Genomic DNA, 24477 nt, shown 5'->3' with positions numbered 1-24477 from the left:
TTTTTATTATTATTATTATTATTTTAACCAGTGTCAGCCATGGAGACCACCCAGGTGACTTTGGTAATCAGGGAAGAAACCTCTCCAGGTATGTCTAAGAATAAAGGAGTGGTAACAAGTGTGAACGTGTATTGCCTAAAGAGAGAGTTTATATAAAAAAGCCAAATAAAAAAATAAAATGTGGGTTATTTGTAGGTGAGGTGATAGCAGTTGTTGGGAGCTGTGAGGCCCTGGGAAACTGGAGTTATCAGAAAGCGGTCACTTTACATCCTCTAAGTGATGCGGGGTAAGTGGAAAATTAGTGCTGAAATTCCTTATTTATACCCTGTTCGTTCACACGGCTAGTTTTCTTTTAAAACTATGTTTATTTGTTGTTATCACAGGCACACTTGGACTGTAACAATCCCCGTGCCTAAAGGTGTTGTTTCCAAGTATCGCTATTTAAAAGGCTTCTTTCTGGAACCAAAGGTGAGTCATTTTTCTCTGGACTCTCCTCCCTGTGCGTTCACAGAACAGTTTTTTTCAATTGATCATATTTTTTGTTTACATTTGTGATTGTTTGTCAAAGATTTAAATATAATAATTTAATTGCGTTATTTACTCTCTAAACACTGTGTGTTGTAATGTGAGCAATATGACCTAATTTATGGTTTTTGCAGCCCCTCAGGCAAGAAAGAAGAAATACTTTTTAGTCCTTTTTTGTTTTCTTAATAACTCAAAGTCACCACCAACTTCAAGTTCTCTTGAGTTTAAATATTAAATATTAATCTCTATTTGCCACAGTTAGAGCTGGTGTCTGTTCTTCCTGTTCACACCTGGTAAAGAATGAACTTTCTTGGCTGATTTAATTCAAATTTTATTTCGGTGTGAATTTGACTGCCTTTTGGGTCGCAGACAATGACTGTCCTCTTTGTAAGCAGACAAAGAAGTGTCAGGAAAGAGAATTAAAGCTGTGTTAAGCCACTGGAGATCAGGAGCTTTTGGCTGTATTGTTAACAGAAGACAGTGCCCTCTTCCTGTTTGTGTTCCAGCGATTGTAAACAAAGCATCTGTGACAGGTGAGGTAGTTTTAGGTGCGCACTGTTTTGAAGGTTTGTTGCAAATCCGTGACGCTTTGCTTTCCTGTACAGACGTGTGAAAGCTCAGACAAGCTTTCCACATTCCTGTCTATCAATATCCAGGTTTGAGGAAAGCGTCTGGGACTTCGCGGAAACCCGAGCCCAGCGCTGCCTGCTGCCCCCCTCGCGAGCTTCTTGTGTGTCAGATTCTTGTGCGTGACGTACGCATTGATTCGGAGCAGTGGTCATTTGAGAAGCGTTCCCGAGCGTCACGCTTAGAGCTGCCTCGTGATCCGAGCGCCAGGTGTGAACAGAAGGAGCTGGAGGTCACGAACAAATTGTCCAGCTGGTACGTTTTAATCTGCCACGTCCTCAGCTGAACCTCAGCCGGGGCTCTGTGTTGTCGTGCTCCGCACTCACAAGTTCAATACACAGAATCACTTTTCCAGGAAAAAAGGAAGTGATGTTGTAAGAGTTTGTGGTGACTTTGTCAAACCTGGGTCAGGCTGTTTTTGTTTCGTTTTTCCAAAATGTTGCAAGACTTGTTGATCTTCTTTTCCTTACGTCTTGGTGTTCTGTTTTGTGAGCCATTTTATTTCTTTAGGTTTGTGTGAAGTAAAACTCGACTGTTTATTTAACAACTTGCCAGGAAAGTAAACACAGTGTCAATAATTAAACAGGATAAACACACTATCTGTATTTTATTGATAGATCAAATCTTGGCTCAGGCTGGGTACATTTTAAATTGGACTCCACCCTGTAAATCTCCAAGCTTTAAAATACGTAACCGTATATTTGTGTTACGATCACAATGACACACGTAATGAAAAAAACCCCACAGCTTTACATTTAATTAGACACGTTAGGGTTACTTTAGCCTTTCTTTTAAAATTGTTGCACCCCTCACTAACAAATCCACTTTTCAGATTTCAACCCCATGGTGGCTGACTGTTGTAGCTGGGACTATACCAGCGCTTAATTCCTTCCTCAGCCTCTGGTCTGAAGGCTTCTTTTCAGGACCAGCTTGAAACAGTAGTGCTGTGTATCTGATTTGACAAGCCTAACATTGTACCCACCGTTGGAATTGCAGAGCGCAGGTGGCCCCTGTCAAGTGATAGTCAATATGTGGGAGACCCATCTTCAGCCCCGCACGATGAGCCCCACAGGTATAAATTTAATAGCAAATAAAACTGTGAACGGTTCAGTTGGGTTTGGTAAAGTAATTCATCATATTCAAACCTGCCATGTTCTGTTCTTGGTAATACAATTGGTACACCTACTGCTGAGGTTTTTTTTTTTTTTTTTTGTAATTTCCAAAGAGCTGCAGTGTTTCCTCCCGTTAAAAGTGTATTTAATGTACTAGTATTATAGCACTTGCTGATTTTTCTGCCCCTGTAAATGCTTTTGTAAGGTTTATATTAGTAAAGTGCTTTCTGGACTAATCTGCTGCCAAAGAGGAAACACTGTGACGCAACAGAACTTAGACCTGTTTCGTAGATCCCTCTAGTTACCAGACCATTGTGTTAATCAAACAGAGCTATGGGCCAGATAGGAAGAGTAGCTGCAGCCACGTCCACACCCTACTTTTGATGTCTTTTTAGGATTGCAGCTTATCGCCAAGTCTTTGTATTATTGTTCTTGTTATGTGATTTTTGCTGTCATAAGATCCAGCTAATGTAACCCTAATTCCCTGCAGACATTTACCGTCTAGTTAATGTTGGTGTTTAATAAACTTTCTTGAAGTTGAGGCAAATCAACTCCAGAGCAAACTGGTGTGATTTTTTTTTTTTTTAAATTTAGCATCATATTATATGATGAGCTACAGTTCATAGTTTCCCTTTAACAACTGGGAACGCTCTGATTTGATTTGACTTGACCTCAGCCTACGTGTTGCTGCAAACCTTTTATCACACTTCTGATTTTCTTTTCTTCGCCTGCAGCAGCACCTCAGAATATTGACGACGGACAGTTTGGAATTCACAGTAAGTTGGAAGAAGAAACTGAAATAATAAGAAAATGTGCGTTAGCTGCTAAAGCTGAGGCTAGCAAAAGGATATCTAAAAGCTTAATAGCAAAATGGTAGTAAAAGGCCAAAAATAGCAAAGTGTGGCTAAAAACAGCTACATTTTTGCTAGAGGCTAAAAGCAGCAAAAGGCTATTTTAATTAGTAGTAGTAGAGTAGAAAAGGGATAATTAGAAACTAAAAATAGCATGCAAGTAAAATAAATGGAGCAAGTACGCTGAAGTTTTTAAGAGAATAATCATAGAACTGAAGAGATTTCAGTTTATTTCTATGGGGAATGTATTTGGTTGGTTATAAATTTTGATTTAACTATATTTACAAAGTCGAAAGTCCCAGCACCAATCTCTTATATGAGCTGAAAGTTTACATGTACAAATGGCTAAAATTGCACAAAGTATGCAGAAACAAAACTTCAAATAAGATAGAGAAAAATAATAAGAAATCCAACAGCGTAAATGCTGACTCAGCATTCACTTGATAAGGTCCCAATAAAAAAACTAAAACAAGTGTAATTATTTAAGATCTGCAATGGAAGCATTCCAGCTCTTTTCTAGAAAACTGGCTCAGGTACTGGTTTTGCTTTTTATCACCAGTGTTTTACAGCCATCCAGTGAACAAAACACAGTGTCCTCCCTGTTATTGTGGCAGCTGCCAGCTCTGCATTAGTCAGCATTCATGATGGACAATGTCGAGCCTAATCACACGCTGTCTTCTTTATCTCTGCAGATGGGGTGAAATGTGTTGACTCAGGGTGGCTGACATGCCAGACAGATATTCGCCTGCGATTGCATTATTCCAAGAGGCCTCCCGTGTCCATTACTAAGAAGAAATTCAAGAAGTCTCGCTTCAGGTACGGATGATACGAAATCTAAATATAACACCGGAGGAAGTCCACACTGAGCTAAACTATCACAGCACCTGCTTTTACCTGACCAACCTGAATATAAACGTCCAGCAGGGATGGGCAATCTGAACTAAAAAATGTATTACGATAATTTCTAGGTTTTATCACGATAATAAGTGACTATTCTATCACTACATTCTCTCTTAAGAGCCCTAAAATACTAGAAGCCACTAAACTACATTAATAATAAAAATAATAGTAATAATATTAAAAATGCATTTTATTTATAGGCCCCTTTCAAAACTCCCAAGATAGCCTTACAAAAGTCAATAATAAAATGACAATAGAACAATATACACAATAAAAACAAATTGATAAACAAAATAAAATAGTGCAAGCTTAATTAATAAAAACAGTTTTAGTAAATACTGTAAAATTAATGGTAGTTATAAAATTTCAAGTAGTACACCTGTATTGCAAAACTGACGCTCATCAAGACTGAAATATGAGAACAAAATTGACATTTATTTATTTATTTATTTATTTATTTATTTATTTATTTATTTATTTATTTATTTATTTATTTATTTATTTATTTATTTATTTATTTGACAGCAAAAATGATCAGTAATAATGGACTATGGTTGATATGATAAATCTTCAAATCACATCCTCTTTGCACTAATCATTATTTTTGTAAAACCTCAGAAGAACTCTAACTCTTGTAAACTATCGGTAATATAACAATAAAATAAAACCATAAGAAAATACTTTTTACTAATCACTGAAAATAATGTATTTTGCTGCTCTGGGAGGTAAAGTTATAATTTCTGTGCCTGTTAAGGGTTAATGTTCAGGGGAGGGAGGGTCTACTTGTGTGAGTGAAGATGGAGGAGCTGTGTTATTTTGTGGGTCCAGCAAGTTAAAGCTGCCCTGTCCTGTGGTTTTATTAACATGTTGTTGAACTCCTGAGTTTTTAGATGACTATGACTGCGTTTTTGCACTTTGAGTCATTACAATAGCTTCTTAGCTTTACTATATTWGCACATGCTCCCCACGTCGACGTCCACGCTGAGTAAACAAACGAAGCTTAACCTGGCGGGGAGGCGTGTAAAGTCTGGCGGCACGCGGTGGGAATTTATYGTTTTATCGCGAGATGACAAATAATTACCGTGGTGAATGTCTTATATCACACACGATAACACATCGCCCATCCCTACCATCCAGTATTTACTTTCGATCTTCTGGGCACAGGATCAAGCTTACGTTGGAGGGTTATGAAGAAGAGGAGGACGAGGAGGAGGATCTCAGCCCTTCATCGTGGCACAAGATGACCACCACTCTGGGGATCAGCATGATTGACATTAACGGCTGTAAGTCTCGACACTCTCAGCCTGAGTGTGGTTACGCCCTGGAGCCCTCGCGGTGGACAGAGTACAGCATCCACACCATGGACCCCGACAACCTGGAGCTCACCTTTGAGTTTTTTGAGGTAACGCTTTTCTGATGAATCTGTATCATTTTAAGAAATGTTTTTGTTCYAATCTTGAATTTGATTCCAGGAGGACCTTGGTGAGCATGTAGTCCAGGGGGACATCCATCCAGGCCACGTGGGGACAGCCTGTCTCCTCTCCTCTTCATTCTCAGAGCATGGCAAGGACACGGGAGTGGTCACACTTCCCATAATGGGAAGAAACTCCCGGCAGACTATTGGTAAAGTGAGAGGTAAGGTATCTGCCTTGGTTCTGATCATTTCCTGCCAGGGTTGGCCGTTATTTCCGTGTCCATCCATGCTTACATTGCTGTTGCGGGTTTTAGTGGATTATATGGTGATCCGGCCAATCCAGGGCCTCCAGTGTGACATGAGCTCATCGTACACAAAGCACTGGACAAAAAGAAATACTGTGGACGTGGGTCACAGAGGAGCGGGCAGCACACACGCTGCCAAGTGAGTGACCTTAACGTCTCAATTCTTCACTGAAATGATTAGAATTTTATGMCCTCTGACACCTGACGGTGTTTTTGACTTGTTTTACAGGCACTACAAAGTTAGAGAGAATACAATCACCTCGTTTAAAAGTGCAGCTACACATGTAAGTGAAGGAGATGACTTGATTTTTGTGAATATTTCTCATATTTTCTATGACGCCTGCCAATTTTTTGTTCACATACAGGGAGCAGCCTTTGTGGAGTTTGATGTTCACCTCTCAAAGGATGAGGTGCCGATTGTATACCATGATCTGACTTGCTGCATATCCACCAAGAAAGTATGTTTAAAAAAGCAGGGTTTTTTTCTATTTTCAGCAAGTGCAACTTGTACTAATAACTGTGTTGGACTTTGCAGAAAAATGACAAAAACCTGGAGCTCATTGAAGTCCCAGTTAAAGATCTAACATTTGATCAGCTGCAGCTTCTAAAGGTAACCTCTGCTCTAGTAAATCATGTTTGTCAGGGTTGTGCAACGCCCTTTAAACCATGTTGTGCTACTGTTTTTCTTTTGGTCGAGCAGAATAGTTGATTTAAAACCGGCTTAACTTTGGGCTTATGACTGTTTTGCAACCTTTGAAAATCTCAGCCTAGTTTTCCGCAAAAGACTTTTCCGAACTGTATTGTTGACTGCACGGTATTTGGTTGCTACAAAATCAAATAATCATCCAAAATTAGCATCAAGGTATTAAAGGGATCCATGATTAGTTGTAACAAAAAGAAAAATTGTATAGGTCTTCTGGACGGGTTCTTCTCTAATCATTAGAGAAGAACCCGTCCAGAAGACCTATACAATTTTTTTCTTTTTGATTTTTTACCTGGATTACTGAGATCCATCAGGACGATTAGTTGTAACATTAGACTTTATTTGATAAACATATATTTTAACTGTAAAACAAAGACTGTAAAAATTCTCTAGGCTGTTTAGTTTTGTAAATTTTAAAAAACATATTGTTGGCCTTTGCGCTAGCGCCAAAGCTATATTGCGTTATATGTATTAGCTCAGCGCTAGTGTGACAAACAAGCTAAACTGAGGTCCTCCATCCATATTTTCAGTTGCAGGCTGAGTCATTTTTGCGTTTCCCTCTCTGTCATGTGGATGAAGGACCTCAGTGATGAGAGGAGAATGTGTAGCGCTGAGCTAATACACATACAGTATATGGTGATAGAGTCGGGGCTAACGCTAAAGCTAACAGGCTAAGCTGAGGTTCTTCTTCCATGAAGCAGCTCTGTTGTCCTCCATCCATATTTTCAGTTACAGGCTGAGTCATTTCTACCTTCTCCTCTCTGTCAACGCTCTCTGGTTTCATTTAAAAGAGTCGATCGTCAGATATTGTCCAAGATTAACCTACAGGGTGGATATAGCTCGCTAGCATCCTCGCAGCGAGGACCTGTCAACGTCATCATTTACCCAGAATGCTTCCCGTGTAAATAAAATGGCCCCCTCCATGTTAAAATATATATTTAAAAATTTACAAAACTAAACGGCCTACAGTATTTTTACAGTCTTTATTTTACAGTTAAAAATACATGTTTATTAAATAAAGTCTAATGTTACAACTAATCATGGATCCCTTTAAGAAGTGAGTGTCAAAATGTTATATTTGTCACATTTTTCCTGAGGTTAAAAAGGGTTTAAGTAAAATCGTAAAGAGTGCATGCACTTTTTGTTTTTCTGAGCACAGAGCTGCGTTTCCTTTATTCTCTGCCTCTTGCTGCAAGCTGTTAGTGTGTTGTTGTCATTCTCTTCAAACCTTTGCCCTCCTTAAAACCAGAACAGGTCAGTTGTTTCCAGTAGCAAAAAAACAAGCCATACTATAGATTGTTTACCAGAGAACTCTTAGTTGCAGGAACTGATGGCTACTGGTGTTTTCTTCTCTTGAAACTAACATTTGCAACAATCTGCACGAATCAGTTTATTTATTGTTGAAGTACAGCAAGTACAAATTGAGAAGATTCAGACTCGAATTAAGTGAAAAAATGAGATCAAAAATACTTTTTGGCTGGATATAAGATTTGGTTAGAGGGACATTTTTTGCAGTGTTTAACTATCTGACAGCTTCTCAGAGTTAATTGCACATCTTAACTGTAGAAGAGGCTAACTTGTAGCTAGCATCTTGTTCAGATCAACTCTGCAGAGAGGACATTACTATAACATCTAAATAGCATATTTCTTCAGAAAGGTAGCAAACACATCATCTATTACTTTTATTTTAACGAAGGAGAACATCACATCTGTCAGTCAGAGGCAAGCTGAACATTGACCCACACATCCAAGAAGGGGTCTCTGCAGAACGTGTTGTCCTGTGGGCGGAGACGGCCCAAATCGTCATTGGCCGAGGTCTTAATGTGGGCGGAGACGGCCCAAATCGTCATTGGCCGAGGTCTTAATGTGGGCGGAGACGGCCCTACTCGTGATTGGCGGAGGTGTTGATGTGGGTGGAGATGGCTCAAGAGATGTGATTGGTCGGATTTACGGTGGGGTATAAGGCTGGAGGCAGCGGGGAGCAGCTTGGTCGAGTCGGGCAGGAAGTAACATTTTTTTATTTTTATTTTTTTCTATTAATTTTAGTCATAACTTGAGAAAGGAAAGTGCTGCACGAAATTAAACGTCGTACATGTGAAAGTACGTGTAACAATATGGGTTGGTTAAAACATCCCTAACCAGCCTGTAAAAAGATATTGATTTTTAACTTATCTTTTTACAGGCTGGTTAGGGATGTTTTAACCAAGCCATAGTGTTACACGTCCTTTCACATGTATGACTTTTAATTTCATGCAGCACTTTCTCAAACTGTGACTAAAATTAATCTAAAAAAACATGTTGCTTCCTGCATGACTTGATCAAGCTACTCCCCGCTGCCTCCAGCCTCCTCAAACCCCACCGTCAATCCGACCAATCACGTCTCTTGGGCCATCTCCGCCCACATTGAAACCTCCGCCAATCACGAGTAGGGTCGTCTCCGCCCACAGGACAAAACCTAATGCAGAGACCCCTTACTCCACACATCAGCAACATTTGAGCAGTCGCCCTCCGAGTTCACAATATGCATGTTTACATTGGAACTGTGTCTAAATATAGCTAGGGGGTTACTATATTTTGTTTAAAAAAAACATTGCTTTTTTAACATTCTGCTGGGACTGTGGTGTTTCAGCTGACATTGGTTTTAAATTTCACTTCAACGTTTGTGAATAAAGTAACGTTTTGATATTAAAAATGTATCAACAAATACTTATTTAAGTAACAATTACCTGAAGTTTCTGAGGCTGACCTTAAACTGTGACTGTCCATCCATTCACTTGTTTTCACGCATTCTCATTATCAATTTCATCATTTAACATTAAACCACCCTCACTAGCTCTGATTTTTGTTTAAAAAAGAAAAGACAGTGTTTGTTGTTCCAACTTTTAATTGGTTAAGTTTCATAATAAAGTAATCCATTTCTTTTTCTTTTTTCCTTTTTGTCTTTTTAATCAGTTGGCCCATATCACTGCATTGCAAGGAAGTGATCACAAAGGTAAGTACAGATTTGTTTGTTTTCCTTCTCGTATCTCAGCCCTTCCTGCTTGGACTTTGAATTAAAGATTAAGAGGCTCAATGATGAAATGCTATTGAAGATCTTTGGCAGTCGGCCTCTATTACATAAGATCACGTCATTTCCATTTTGGTGCATAGCTTGCATCATAGTAAAGAACGTTTGAGTTTATTGATTGCATTTTGCAGATCTTCTGGATGATGAGGATGAAGTCGATGAACATCAGCCATTCCCCTCACTGTCTCAGGTAAAAAATGTTCAGATGATTCTCAGTAAAACACAACTTCCTCCTTTCTCACTTCCAAGAGAAATAAATACTCTGTCTTGCTTTTTAAAGATCTTCCAAGCCGTTCCTGAAAACGTTGGCTTCAACATTGAACTCAAATGGATCAGTCAGATGAAGGTGAAGTATTCTAAAACAGCTCAGATGGGGACGAAAAATAAATCATGTTGTCAAAAACAAACTGATGTTTTTAATGTTTTGTGTTTACAGGACGGATCATGGGATGGAAACTTGTCTTCCTACTTCAACATGAACACCTTCCTCGACATTATTCTCTCCTGTGTTCTGCAGAAAGGTGGAAAAAGACACATCATCTTCTCATGTTTCGACCCAGACGTCTGCACAATGTAAGTACTGTTGTGACTCTGCACGCACTATTTTCTGTTTGCGTGCACGAGTGGTTTATTAAATGTCACACAAGTAGCAGCTGAAAGGTAAAACTGAAACTGAATCCGTGGGACAGCATCTCGTGTGTTTTAGTGAGTCCACTGTCTCTGCAGGATTCAGGTAAAAATAGGGGCTTCCCAACAGCTCACGAGATTTCTGAAAATTCGTCCTCAGGGTGCGTCACAAGCAGAACAAGTACCCCATCCTCTTCTTGACTCAGGGGGTTTCCATCAAGTATCCAGAGCTGATGGACATTCGCTGCCAGACCACTCAGTTTGCTGTTAGCTATGCTCAGAGTGAAAACATTCTGGTTAGTGATTTTACTTTATTGTAAACATGTTTGTTTTAACGCTTCTACTAAAATGAAAAGTTGGCAGGTTGCGTCGGTCTGATGGCTTTCTCTCATTTGCCGGGCTCTTTTTTTTTTCTTCTAGGGAATCAGTGCCCACACTGAGGAGCTGCTGAAGCACCTGCATTACATCAGGGAGGCTCAGTCCAAAGGCTTGGTGGTGTTCAGCTGGGGGGACGACAACAATAACCATGAAATCAGGAGGAAGCTGAGGGTGGAGGGAATTGATGGGCTCATATATGATAGGTGGGTTAAACTTCAGCATTCATATCTTTTGTTGCGACATCGATCCACGTCTTGCAGACGGTGAACACGCAGCATGCTGTGCACCCAGTGCCTTTCTCTTACGTGACTCTTCTCACTTATTATATTTATACTCAGGGTTGTCACAATTATTAGTTTGTTACAAACCATTTGTAGTTATTTTACATTTTGACACTTCTGTGTTGTGTAGTTAAATCTCACAGTTTGTGTGCCATGATATTTAGGTTCATTTCTGTCTGTGATAGATGACGAGTATCAAATATTTTTCACTAAAATCTCTATTTTTTTCATGTTCGCTGTAGTGATTTTCCACTGAGATGATTAGTTTGTTTCTGTTTTTTTAGGACAAAAACACTTTATCATTAGGTCCTGATGCATCTCAGTAATCCAGGTAAAAAATCAAAAAGAAAAAAATTGTATAGGTCTTCTGGACGGGTTCTTCTCTAATGAAACGTTTCGTCTCTCCTCCAAGAGACTTCTTCAGTCTGAGAGTTTCAGGCAAAATTCAGGCTTTTAAGCCCTGCCTCCATGTGACTGATACTCACATCTTATGGCTATCGTTGACACCTAATTAACACTTATTGTTAACGGGGTGAAGTGATACTGGCTATGGCCGCGCTGTAGGAGGGGGACAACTGAAAACGGAGGTCTCCACCTCTGTTTAATGATGGACGGTCTTTCTTCACAAAAATGGCTTCTTTTACTCCTCTCTCAAACCAACGTTCCTCTCTATCAAGAATGAGAACATCCTCATCTCTGAAAGAGTGACCGCTGGCCTACAACATTGCTCTGTTTGTGCCGGGGCACTGGATCTTTGGGGTGAACCAGCCTTTGCCGTAATGTGTTTTGGGGTTTGGAAGCCACTGGGACATCATGTTCAGAAAATAAACGTCTCAGTTTCTCCGAAACACCCGCAACATACGGAATAACCACTGGTCTGGGTTTGGGGTCTTCATTTTCATCTGAAGGTTGCATGGAGTCCTGTCTGTGTTTCCTGTCTGCTTTCAAGAAAGCCCAGTCAGGATAACCACACTGCTCCAGGGCCTGTCGTGTGTGTGATTTCTCTTTCTCCCTGGCTCCTGGGTTTGTAGGGACACTGTCTGCTCTGTGGTACAGAGTCCTGATCACTCCTAACTTGTGTTCCAGTGGGTGGTGGGAGTCAAAATGCAAATATTGGTCTGTGTGGGTGGGCTTACGATATATGCCAGTTTCCAACCGTCCTCCATCCGAAACCGAGACATCGCAATCCAGGAACGCTAACCTGCCATTTTTACATCATCTCGTGTGAACTTAATATATTCATCCACAGAGTTGATGTGATCAGTGAAATGTTGGACTTCCTGGGCTTTAATTTTAATCCAGGTGTCGTCAACATATCTGAACYAATGGCTCGGTGGCACCCCTGAAAAGGACGTCAAGGCTCTCTTTTCCACTTCCTCCATGTACAGGTTTGCAACAATAGGAGAAACTGGGGATCCCATGGCACACCCATGTTTCTGCCTAAAATATTGCCCCCTGTACGTGAAGTAGGTTGACTCCAGACACAGTTTGAGGAGTTGGCACACTTGTTCTGTGGAAAGTGTGGTTCTGCTGCTGAGAGTGGTGTCTGATTTTAATCTTGCACAGACCACATCCACTGCCTTATCAACAGGAACACAGAGCAATATTGTATATGCTGTTAAGTGCCAGGAGGACTGCGACCAGTTATAAATCGGGGAAACAAAGCAGCCACTGTTCAAAAGAATGTCCCAACACAGACGAGCTACATCTAATGGCCAGAACTCTGCAGTTTTCACTCATTTACAGGCCAGYGGTCACTCTTTCAGAGATGAGGATGTTCTCATTCTTGATAGAGAGGAACGTTGGTTTGAGAGAGGAGTAAAAGAAGCCATTTTTGTGAAGAAAGACCGTCCATCATTAAACAGAGGTGGAGGCCTCCGTTTTCAGTTGTCCCCCTCCTACAGCGCTGCCATTGCCAGTATCACTCCACCCCATGTTAACAATAAGTGTTAATTAGGTGTCAACAATAGCCATGTGATGTGAGTATCAGTCACACGGAGGCAGGGCTTAAAAGCCTGAATTTTGCCTGAAACTCTCAGACTGAAGAAGTCTCTTGGAGGAGAGACAAAATGTTTCATTAGAGAAGAACCCGTTCAGAAGACCTATACAATTTTTTTTCTTTTTGACTTTATCATTAGCTACATTTACATGGACAGAAGTAATTGGATTAAATGGTCATTTGGAATAAAAATGCTTCATGTAAACACCCCATTCGGATTATTCTGGCCCGATTCAGCTCGATCCGAATGAATTTGTAATCTGAATAAGAGAGGTTTAGGGCAGCACGACGGCTCAGTGGTTGGCACCGACGCCCCACAGCAAGAAGGTCCTGGATTCGATCCCCGGTTCGGACCTGGGGTCTTTCTGTGCGGAGTTTGCATGTTCTCCTCGTGCTTGCGTGGGTTTTCTCCGGGTACTTCGGTTTCCCCCACCCCCCAAAAACATGTACAGTAGGTTGCCTTCAGGCCCAGGCCTCTCTTGAAAAAGAGATCTGCGATCTCAATGGGACCTGCCTGGTAAAACAATGGTAAATAATAAATAGGTGGTTTATGCCGATTGTTAATCCGAACGAGGTGCATGTATAAACACTTAATCTGATTGTGGAAAACTGACCTGACTGCACATGTCTGCTGACTTTCATCCAGCGGTTTCTGCTCTTTTGTGGAGGGAGGGACAGCAGCTCCGTTTTCTCATTCAACAAAGACACAGCCTGCGCCGCTTCGCAAAATAAAATAAAAATAAAAAGTCTGTGCGGGTCACCTGCAGCTGAACCATGGAGTGCAGAAACGTCTCCACCATTATTCAAACCTGTTGCAGGTCCATTCTGAGCTCAGAAGCTGTTTGTTTATGTTCATCACGAAAGTAGAACGTTTTTTTCTGTTTTTTTAGAGAAAGTTAACAACTGCGCACGTCAGTGCTTCTATTCTTAATAAAAGCCTGGTGCATGTAAGCACTCGTCATGATCGGATTGTACCCATGTAAACGATATATTCTGATTGTTTAATCCGAATACATTTTAATCCGATCAAAGAATTTTGCGCATTTAAACATAGCTACTGACAGATATCTGCTGTGAGTCAGTTGTTTTATGAGAACACGTTTACAGGCTGCAGTTTAGTGGAATTGTTTTGGCACAAGCTGCAAAAACCTATTTTCTACACCAAGAGTCATCGGGTTAATAAAACAGGTAATAAAAATACTGTCCAAGAACAAAAACCTACCAAGGTCTGAGGATCCGTCTAATGTTTTACTACAGGTGAATGATGGTTCTGCAATTATGCAAACCCTGTGTAAGTTTTAACTTCTTTTTTTTTATTTTTTTATTTTTTTTTTTTTACTTCTGCTGGCATTAAATATTTGACTGTACTTGTCATATTTATATGCGCTAGCACATTTTAGTCAGATGTTTGGCTTTTATATTTAGCAGTGATGTTGTAGTCAAGACCACCTAAACCACTGTTTCCCAAAGTTGGGGTCGGGACCCAAAGTGGGGTTCTGAAACATCAAGGTGGGGTCCTGAAAAGATTTTCTAAATTAATTACGTTTTTGCCTTAGTTGCCTAAAATGTATAAATGTAGAATAACAGATATTGTTACTATGCCCATGTTTAGATGACCTGATAGAAATGTTTATCATCCAAAAATAGTTGTGGGTACAGGTCTCTGCTACTGTTATTTTATGGGTCAAAAGCTAAAAGGTATGGGAACCACTGCACTTCAGAAATCAATTTAAAGGGTAATAAAATAATTGGTGATGTAATATTTCCCTGTAATTATTACAAAAACACAAAATAAGGATAAATAAATATTTATATTTGTGTAGCTTKTATTTTTAGGGTTATTAACAAAGTTTGTGTACTCAGACCAGTAATATTTGGGGTCACAAGTTTTTGCCATGAATAATTTGTGGGTCAGAAGATAAACAGTTTGGGAAACACTGACCTAACCTAAGACCGAGTCAAAACCAGGAAAAAAAGGAAATGAGTTCCCTAAAATGTACAGGTAGCTAACTTACTTTGTAGAGCTAATATTGACTAAATCTCTGTGTGAGGGACCCGGGTAAAGAATTTTAGTACAGAAACAAATTGCTAACGCTAGCTAGATAGTTTTGCTAACATCCTTTACACATAAGCTTACTTTCTAAGTAAGCTCTTACTTCCTTAAGTTACGATGTTTGCCATAGCCCCCACCGTCTCTGAAATCTGCAGAATTTACAAGTCACAGCAGGTTTTCTCCTGGATGTTGTTTTATAATTCTTTATGATTCATGTAGTTGAACTGTATTGCTGAAGATTTTGCAGACATCTCCTCCCGCTCCCAGACAACCACTGCTCACTTTCTTGGAATGCCAGGTGCAAAATTCAGTGAGAGGCACATAAATTGGACAGTATTCTGGCAGTTTTGTAATATTTCCACAGTTGTGATCTCGACTGGTCTTGAAATAAAATCCTGAGCCCTCGATGTCCGAGACAAGACAGATATAAATGTGGTCTCAAGTATTACAACACTTTTTTTAGTAGAATTTGATTAAATTCATAGAACAGATTATTTATCCCAAATTTATTTACTGAAAATTATTAAGAAGAAATGTAGCAACTTTTTTATRTAGCAGATTTTAAAAGTGTTTTTATAAAGTAGGGCTGCACAATATATCGCAAATTTATTGTCATCATGATAACAACCTGAGCAATAGGCATATGRAAAAAAAAACTTTATAAATTGCAATAAATGTTTGGCTTTAATGTTTGCATTTATGTGTTTTGTCGGCACCAGTCTGTTAAACTAAAGTGAGCAGAGAAGCCACATCAAATCGTAATCACTCCATCATGTTGTAATGGAAATGATGTATTACTGTTTTTGCTCTCAGAGCAGAAAGACATCAACACTGCATACTTAAGTATTTTTTCATTTATCACAAGTCATATAGTCATCGTAATATTAAGCACTGTTATTGCACTTTGCAAGTTATCATGCAGCCCTGTTACAAATGAGTATTTATATTTCAGAAGCTTTTATTTAAAATACAAACAATAGCTGATTAAGTAAGGCTCTGATCCGGACCATAGTTCAAGTATAAATCCTGTTGCTTCGCAGCCAACACTTTTCCATAATAAACAGGCCTGATTCGAAAGATTATCKGCTTGTTTTTAAAGCATTACAGGGTTATGTAATCTGGCTCTGGCAGGCGTGTGGATCAGTTGGCACCTGGTTTTACCTTGGCCAGAAAAGCTTGATTGTTAATTGACTAGTCTGAAAAATGACCGTACACAAAGTGCCAGTCCAGTTATGTAAAGTGTGTTGTCACTGGGGTTAAACAGATTCCTCTGCTCTCAGCAGAWCCTGCTTGTTCAGCTGTTTCACTTCTTTCTATGTCTATTTGTTGGTATTTGCACTTTGGCCCAGACTTTTGCAGACTCCTACAGAGCAAAGTGAAACCTTCTTAACATTTGTTTTTTCTGTCATTGTTGTAACTGTGCCTCTTTTTTACAGAATTTGTGAAAGGGAGGTGCCGTATTTTGAYTCAAGTTCTCCAGATTCCTGTAATTCTCTCTGGTTCCTGCGTTTTGTTACCGCTTCACACCCCATTGCTTAATTTAATTTTATTTTTTTTATTATTTTTGGTTCCCTTTTTATCAGATACTAGCTGAAACGCTGCAGGAACACGTTAATGTTCCTAGACAATGATACATGAGGCGGTTGACTTATCAGATCTTTTTCTGTGCCTTTAGTTTGTAACATGCAGCTATTTTAACTTTGTAGAATTATTTACATCTGAGTTTTTACTTACAGTGCTTGTTTGATTAGTCAACTGCCATGGTTATCATTTTTGATGCGGGTTTATTCGTATAATCACTTGGTCAAGTCTTGTTTTTGTTACAACTTTGWATTGGTTTGAGTTTGCCTTCAAGTTCTTCCTTATTATTATGCTTGCATTGTAATGAGTTATGATTTTATTTGCTTTACTTGAAACTTGAARCAAAAGTAGCACCAAGACTGAATGGCTTATTTTAAAGCATGGGATTGTTTTCATGAACTGCGTTCAGATTCTAGTTTTCTCAGATTGACTGAAACTAGAAAAATGCAGGTGTCATGGCACCAAACCACCTTAGCTGTGTGTTAGCTGTGATCCAACACACTCCTCTATTTCTGCCTCGTATAAAAAGCTTTGCATTTTATTGGAACTGGAGCACTTTTTTTTTTGAAGTTTACGCAAATCTTAAAGCACCTGTCAAAAGCTGGATGATTTGCCTGTAATTGCTGTGAAAACAGTTTTTTCACATCRGGGTGATGGCACTGGACCCTCTTATCATTCTTTAGTGGATCATTCAACCCATGAAATTTAACAGATTCATATGGTTTTAGAGCTGAATTTGTCTCTTGACGATCAACAACTCACACAAAGACAGCAAATGTCTGTTTTTCGTGACAGATGGTAGCATGTTTTGTTTCTTCATACATGACTTGACTTCCACAGGTTGCAAAAAGAAACCATGTCAACTGATGTTTTGCTCACAGTAATCTTTCCAGGCCAGTTATATATTGTTGGTGTAGGGCTGGGTGACTGGACCAGTTTTAGGCGATTAGAGTCTATCGGTTTGTAGATATGTTGTCAGAAGTGATATTTTCTGCTTTATTTTAAGTTTAACTTTCCTTCTAAATAGTTTTAACCTGTAATGGATTACAATTAAAATTCAGTAACTAATTATTAGGGGTGCACTGATTGCWGTTTTCTGGCTGGTCACCAATCTCTGCCAATTCAGATTTTGGCTGATACTAATTTATTTTTTTAAACACCTGACACAGTCAAATATAAGGTCAAAATACACCTTTAATGTTCCTATCTTATTTTATTGAAAAACACTGAACAATACCCCTGAAACAATACAAACTTGCTTTAACTGGACATTAGGTAGTGCTCACAACAGAGCAGAGAGGACAGTGCTGATTTTCAGATGAGAAGCCGATCTTTTCCGCTGATCTTATCTAAGTATTAATCGATCTCTGATCTCCCAAAATTAAGGAAATCTGTACTAATTACTTTCAGCAGAAACGCCTTTTAACTTTGTCAGGCTGAACTGCTATGGTATGCTGTTTTCGTTTTATATTTCAGCAAAGAAATGAGTGCTTTTTACTGTTTTTAAACTAGCACTAATTTTGGTGAACAATAAGATAAAAGGACTAAAGATGCAGTTAAAACAACATTTTAGGAGAAACATGTCTTTTACGAAAAATCACAGGAGCGATGGCCGGGTAAAAAACAAAACATAACAAAAAAGAATCAATACATTTGCTGTTTAAAAACAACCTCTTAGTAACATTAAGACTACGTTCACATTGCAGGCAATTGCGACCCAAATTTGTTTTTTAAATTAATTTATTTAATAAATATTTTATTTTCAGCACGTCGCTTCATTTCAAAAATAAAATGCTGCCTAGAGACTCCCGTCAGAGGCAGATTCAGATCTAAACACTGAACAAAGCAAGAGGATCCAATAGTTATTGAATCTGCTGTGATCGAACAACTTCAGAGTCGGCATGCTAACAAGTAGCATCCATGTTTAGCTACTTCTGTTAACAGCAAGCTGAATGTGACGTGATGACTTCTGCTCCTGCAGGTTGTATTTAAAATATAATGTGAACGTTCACTTCACGCCCAAAATATCTGAATTGACCATTAAGACCTGCAGTGTGAACATATTTCTTTTTTAAAGTCAACCTAAATTCTGTGACACGTTCCTCATCGCTCTCACTCCAAAGCCTGCTGACTCTTTGTGTTAGAAGTTAATCATGTCTGTAATCTGTTGGCCCCTCCTAATATCACTGCACACATCTAAACCAATCACTGGTTGGACTTTAAACAGCTGAAGGAAAATTTTACCGTATCGCCAGTGCAGTCATCCCACTGCATGTTTCAACTTACTGATTGTGCATGGAAACAGTTTGAATTATTGTGATTTGATTCAAAACTACAGACTCAATCTGGATTAGTTTCTGCTTTTTTCCCCTTATGACATAAAGAATAAGTTGACTAAATCTATAAATTAGAATATGTTTTGTGCTGGTTCAACAAAATTYGTTTCCCTAATGGTTGTCTGAGAATGAGTCATTTTACATCTTTGCTTACAAATGTGAGACGTCTTATTGTRTTGTGAAACACCGATCCCCCACAACTTCTCTGTTTTTTTTTCTTTCTCTTTCTCTTCCAGTATTTGTGAAGCCCAGGGAGAGCAGCCAAACATCTTTCAAGTAGAAGAGCAGCACACCCTGCAGGAGGTCATCACAGAGGAGACCTTAAAGAGCTCCGCGTGCTCCTGCTACACCATTCCCTGCTCCATGGTACCATGTGTTGCCCCCAAGGCCCGTGGCGGAAGTGCCGAGTCCGACTCTGGCCTCAGCTCTTCTTAGATAAAAGACAAAATGTCTTCCCTTCCTGCGTAGCTTTTTGCACATTCATGCTAATGTTGACCAAGGGAGGATTGTACGAGTGAAAGAAGCTTGTACTTCCTCAAAAAAATATGTATCAAATATATTGATCAGGTGCGCCTCCCAGACCTTTTGCTTCGAAAGTAAACCCAACGTAGATCATTTCCTTCTGTCCTCACAAAGCTTTTCTTATTTATACACGCCATTTATAGTTAGACGCTTAGCCAAAACATCAAAGAAGCCATGTTTTATATTTCTCCCACAAAGGCCAGTTCACACATCAGAGCAGTATACTCTACGGGTCTTAAAATAAATGTAGGAATTCTACATTAGGTGCAGATTTATGAGGCCGATTGAAATATAACTTAATGCTTATAATAATATCTTACATGTGTTCCGATTTAATAAGTATAAAAATGGATGTCATTAAGCTCATGCTGTAGAATGTTTTTGTTATTTTTGTGCGTGTAGCCATTTGTTATTGTCTTCAAAAACAGTGCAAACCAATCAGACACTGTTGTGACTCAGTGAACTGCTGGACAAGTTTAGCTTTTTACAAACACGGAGGCATTAAAAACGAGATGACAGCAAAGGTTGCCTTTTAATGAAAGATTGCTTCTTTTTTTAGTGGAAGAACTTTATGCACTTTTCAAATCATTGGCATGAACGAGTCCTTAATGAAGAGGTTCAGTTAAATGCACTCGCTGCAACTCTTTTTCCTTTTTGAGCTTTTGTTTTTGGGCCTGATTATGATGTACTTTTCCACATTTGCACTGTATAATCTGCTTTACATACTTGATTTCTGGAAGAAATGTTTAGTTTTGGTGCACAGTCAAACCACAGCCTTAAAGGATATGAATAGAAAGTTTTTTATTTGATTTCAACATAAACAGAATCTCACTCACCACTTAAGTTTGACTTAAGTTGAGAAGCTTTTAGGACTTGTACCTCCTTATAAACCCATTAAGTTTCACAGAAGCACCAGTTTAGTTTACACACAAACTATGTGACRTGTTGTCTGTACAGTTTGTCTCTGATTGTTGCATGCTCTGTACTGTATATATGGATCAGCTCGGTGTACATGAACTGACACTTGAATTGTAAATAAAACCAAAACACAATTACCTTTGAGTCTTTTTTTCAATAATCAGTTGAAAGTATCTAATATGATTGTATGTTTAGTGTGTCTGTTTGGCTGACAAAATGATCTGTCAGTAATGTGGTACTTGTTTATGAGAGTCTTATCGTTCACTGAATTTGAAGCTCGTGTTCTCAGAGCTTCAGTTTACAGAGGGCTGTAAACGCTGCTGTTAATAACAGCATTCTCAGAAACTGGTGTAAACTCTGATTACTGCTAGCATAAGATTATTGAAACATTAGTGTTGCCTATGAGGAGCATCACTTTCTGAAGAGGCGAGTCCTAAACCCGTGACTAATGTTTATTTTTATTGTGTCAATAATTATATAAGAGGTCAAGGTTGCTAAGTCAGGGCTAATTTACTCACAGCCTGGATGTTTTGGTAGCTAATTGGCTGCAAAACAACTGGACCAACTATTTTGTACTTTTAATGGATTATTTCCAGTGACTGCTGAAGAGCAGTAAATCGGTTTATTCACTCGATTAAACAGATTTCATTCACAAACCCTCTTACATTACAGGAGTGAAAGGGGAGCAAGAAGAAGAAAAACGTGCATAAACCACCCCTTTCTCAATAATTATAAAATACATTTTCATGACTATACAATAGATTAACAATACCATTCTCCTAATTATGATTTTTGAATTAGTTATTGAAGTGTTTTGAATTGATTTGTAGAGCATTTTTTCATCTTATCCAAATGGATTTTGCTGCAGAAAAAAGTGCAATTTACAAAACATGCTCTACAAAGGATATGTTAATCTTACTTTGTTGTGCAGGATTTTCCCTTAAAATTGCTCAAAGAAAGAAGTTAAATGTTTTTGATATTTTTTGTAGTAATAGTGCTGTAGTTGGAACCCTTAAAAAATTAAATGAGAAATTGTGTTTCTTACCAAAAAGCAGTAAAAGTTTAAAAATTCAACAACATGGAGGGTAATTGGTGACTTAATAAAAGCAAAGAAGTCACTGTTGGATGCCTGGCCTGGACTGGTCTTCATAAATACAAAGAAGATCAATAACAAATCGAACCTAATCAGTGAATTTTATCTCATCTGCAAATCTGACTTGATCAAAATATATCTGTTTTAAACTTAGAGTAAATTTAAGACAAAGCTTCTCAGCGACATCTTCAGAGATGTGTCACTAAAAGGGCAGTAAACAGACTTCTACCCTACATCTACTCCTGCTACACCCAATGAAAACATATCAGAAGACCTACATTTAAAGCTCATTTTCTATAACAATATTCAGCTCTAATAAAAACAGCAGTTGTGACTCAAATCATCTGGGATTTATCCAGTAAGTAATAATTAATACCAATCAATAGCTGTTGGAAGCAATGATTGTTAGGGTGTTGACTGTCTGAGTAGTGTCACTTAAAATGTATCATTGCCAGTCATCACATCATCACTCATGCTTTTAGGAGATTTGGAGTTAAAGTAAAACATCATTTGCTTCTAAACTGGTAAATAACATGTTAGTGCTGCAGCAAAACTATGTGGGAAACAGGTGAGAGCTAGGAGACTCAGTTTTAGCTTAACATATTTAAAACGATTTTTATTGCTTGTTTGATTACTAGATATAGTTTAAAATAAAAGTATTTTTATTATAGCATTTTTTTAATGTAATGCAATAAATTCATTTTATTATTATTATTTCCTTTTATTTCCTGGACTGAAGTGAACGGAAGAGGATTAGAGCCCTGAAAAAAATAATAATTAAAAAAATTCTCATAATTCTGACATTAAAGTAAACAACAATGCATTGATGCATGTATTTCTKTCTGAAGATTTGCCAGAAATCACTGTGTTTTAGCGCCCTCTCCTGTATAGAAACCAACTGACTTGTGTTGGTTCAAAAACATTTTTGTACATGTACTGTATTACTGTACGAAAGGTTCAACCAAACTGTGATTTATTACATTTTATTATTATATAAAGAAAAACAAACAGGATGTTGAGTCTATTCTTTTGCAAAACGCAGTCAGATTTTACGTAACACGGACCATCTAAAAGGCTTTTTTCACCCACTGGGAATTGTAGTTTTACTTGCTTTGATATGATCGTTTTTGCGGCGTTCAGACACTCAAACTCCCAGAATGCCTTTCGCTCCGCCTAAGCTCCAAGCTGACCGGGTTACGCCTACGTTAAATCAACTGTAATCCTTACTGTACACAGTTGAATCCTCTGCGGGTATTTTCTCCTGAACCAGAAGTTTGGTCCAAATAACACTAAAAGAAATGGACAACACTGGGAAAGAGAAAGAAGCGATTCAGCTAATGGCCGACGCTGACAAAAAAGTCAAGTCTTCCGGCTCCTTTTTGGGAGGAATGTTTGGAGGGTAAGAGACAGCACTGCACCAAAGAACAACAGCTAGGAAAACCGTCAAGTGTCAGCAGCGGAAAARAAAGTTGGCACGCAGCCCATTTCTACACAACATGAAGATGAACAAAACGACACAAATGTTGCAGAAGTTTATTCAATCATTGACCCAGACCACTAGAATGTATTTTAACTTAATCATGTTATTGTTTTGCAATTTCTAGTAATTGTAAACAGGCATATCTGTGACGTCTTTCTCTGCTGGACTTGAAGCTCTGTATAGTGGACTATTTCTGCAGCCTCATATCACCTTTATCATTAGTTACAATCTCCTTTATTGTTTGAAAATGATTTTATGTTGTCAGTACACACTTTCATTAAATTAAATAACTATACATAATGTCATGGCATTAAAATGCAGCTTTCCAGTCAGAACATAGAAACTTTTATGGGAATTATTACCCTCAAACAGTGTAAAAAAAACCCTGTATAGATTTGATCTAATCCTGTCATAATCCCCCAATCAGTAGTTCTGTATTAAATGCTTTACTGACAGCTTTAATCCYAATAATAATAATAATAATAATAATAATAATAATAATAATAATAATAATAATAATAATAATAATAATAATAATTGAAGCAACAGTGATTTTAGATTGACAAACCAAAATGTGTAGGCCCCAAAAATATTTATCAGTACATCTCAGTCCCTTTTGACTAATTTTCTGCTCCAAATGACCTCTATTTGTTGCTGCATTTCTTGTTCATCATAGTTATATCATTATTTCTTTAACTTGCCAGAAGTGCCGTAAACCTCTGCTTGGATTTAATTCCCAAAGTACTTTTACATTTATAGGGAACTCRCTGGGAACCACTTCTTGTCACAGAGGGATTGAGAGTTTCAGTACTTCTGCAGGAGGAGGTTTATATTATCTGAAATACAAACCACTTTGCACATTAAATGATGTGTTAAATGTGACTAACCATATGACTAACTGGGTAACATTTACAGCATTAAACGTCAGTAAAAATATGTTCGTTATTCTAAAGTATTTTCTGTTTTTCTAGAGGACCTCACAAAGTGGAGGAAGCGTGCGAGATGTACTGCAGAGCTGCCAACATGTTCAAGATGGCCAAGAACTGGAGTGGTATGTCCAAAGAAACTCTTTCTGCGTACTGTACTTGTAAAGCTTGCGGCGTGAAAGAAAGTGTGAGCTAAATCTGAATTAGCTAATGTGTTTGTGGGCGGTTTGTTTGTTTTTACTTCGCTCTGTTCTGCAGGGGCTGGAAACGCATTTTGCAAAGCTGCTCGTCTCCACATGCAGCTGCAGAACAAACATGACTGTGCGACCAGTTTCATTGACGCAGGAAATGCTTACAAGAAATCTGACCCTAATGGTAAGACCGTGTGGCTGCYACACAGGATTTTTAGTATATTTTTTCTCCTCTTTTTCTTAACCATGTAAGGAAAAACKGACAAATTTACACACTCAAAGGAGTGTTGCTGTTCTGTTGATGGCGTCTTGTTTTTAGTGGATCGCTCTCTTTCTCTTTGTAAATTGATGCTTTAAAATGCTTCAAGAGAAGGACTTTTTTTGTAAATGTGATTTTTGTTTTTTTGTTTTGTTTTGATATATACAGTGGGTAAAATAAGTATTGAACACGTCAACATTTTCTCAGTAAATATATTACTAGAGGTGCTAATGACATGAAATTTTCACCAGATGTCAGTAACAAACCAAGTGATCCATACATACAAAGAAATCAAACCATAAATGTCCAGAAATGAAGTTATTTGTAAT

At 38.4% G+C, this 24477-nt stretch overlaps 2 protein-coding genes across 2 annotated transcripts in view; both read left to right on the top strand.

The window, feature by feature from the left end:
- On the top strand, positions 1–20336 carry gpcpd1 (glycerophosphocholine phosphodiesterase 1; the record flags this gene model as incomplete). Its single annotated transcript, XM_014009884.1, is given in 19 exon segments — positions 1–88; positions 196–286; positions 384–468; positions 2149–2224; positions 2999–3040; positions 3808–3931; positions 5180–5417; positions 5488–5650; positions 5744–5873; positions 5964–6018; positions 6100–6192; positions 6270–6344; positions 9390–9429; positions 9636–9694; positions 9785–9850; positions 9941–10077; positions 10292–10427; positions 10552–10712; positions 18996–20336. Coding segments are annotated over 19 exon segments (2019 nt in total). The 3' UTR covers positions 19195–20336.
- Positions 20337–22361: 2025 nt separating this feature from the next.
- The window catches only part of napbb (N-ethylmaleimide-sensitive factor attachment protein, beta b), a 9107-nt gene continuing 6991 nt past the window's right edge, over positions 22362–24477 (top strand). The window contains exons 1-3 of the mRNA XM_014009882.1: positions 22362–22691; positions 23744–23823; positions 23957–24073. Of these exons, the coding sequence (XP_013865336.1) occupies positions 22591–22691; positions 23744–23823; positions 23957–24073 (298 nt within the window). The 5' untranslated portion in view covers positions 22362–22590. The remainder of the gene's footprint in view (positions 22692–23743; positions 23824–23956; positions 24074–24477) is intronic.

The sequence above is a fragment of the Austrofundulus limnaeus genome, unplaced genomic scaffold (genome assembly GCF_001266775.1).
Source record: "Austrofundulus limnaeus strain Quisiro unplaced genomic scaffold, Austrofundulus_limnaeus-1.0 Scaffold63, whole genome shotgun sequence".
Taxonomy (NCBI): domain Eukaryota; kingdom Metazoa; phylum Chordata; class Actinopteri; order Cyprinodontiformes; family Rivulidae; genus Austrofundulus; species Austrofundulus limnaeus.
This window is presented reverse-complemented; position numbering and strand designations above follow the sequence as displayed.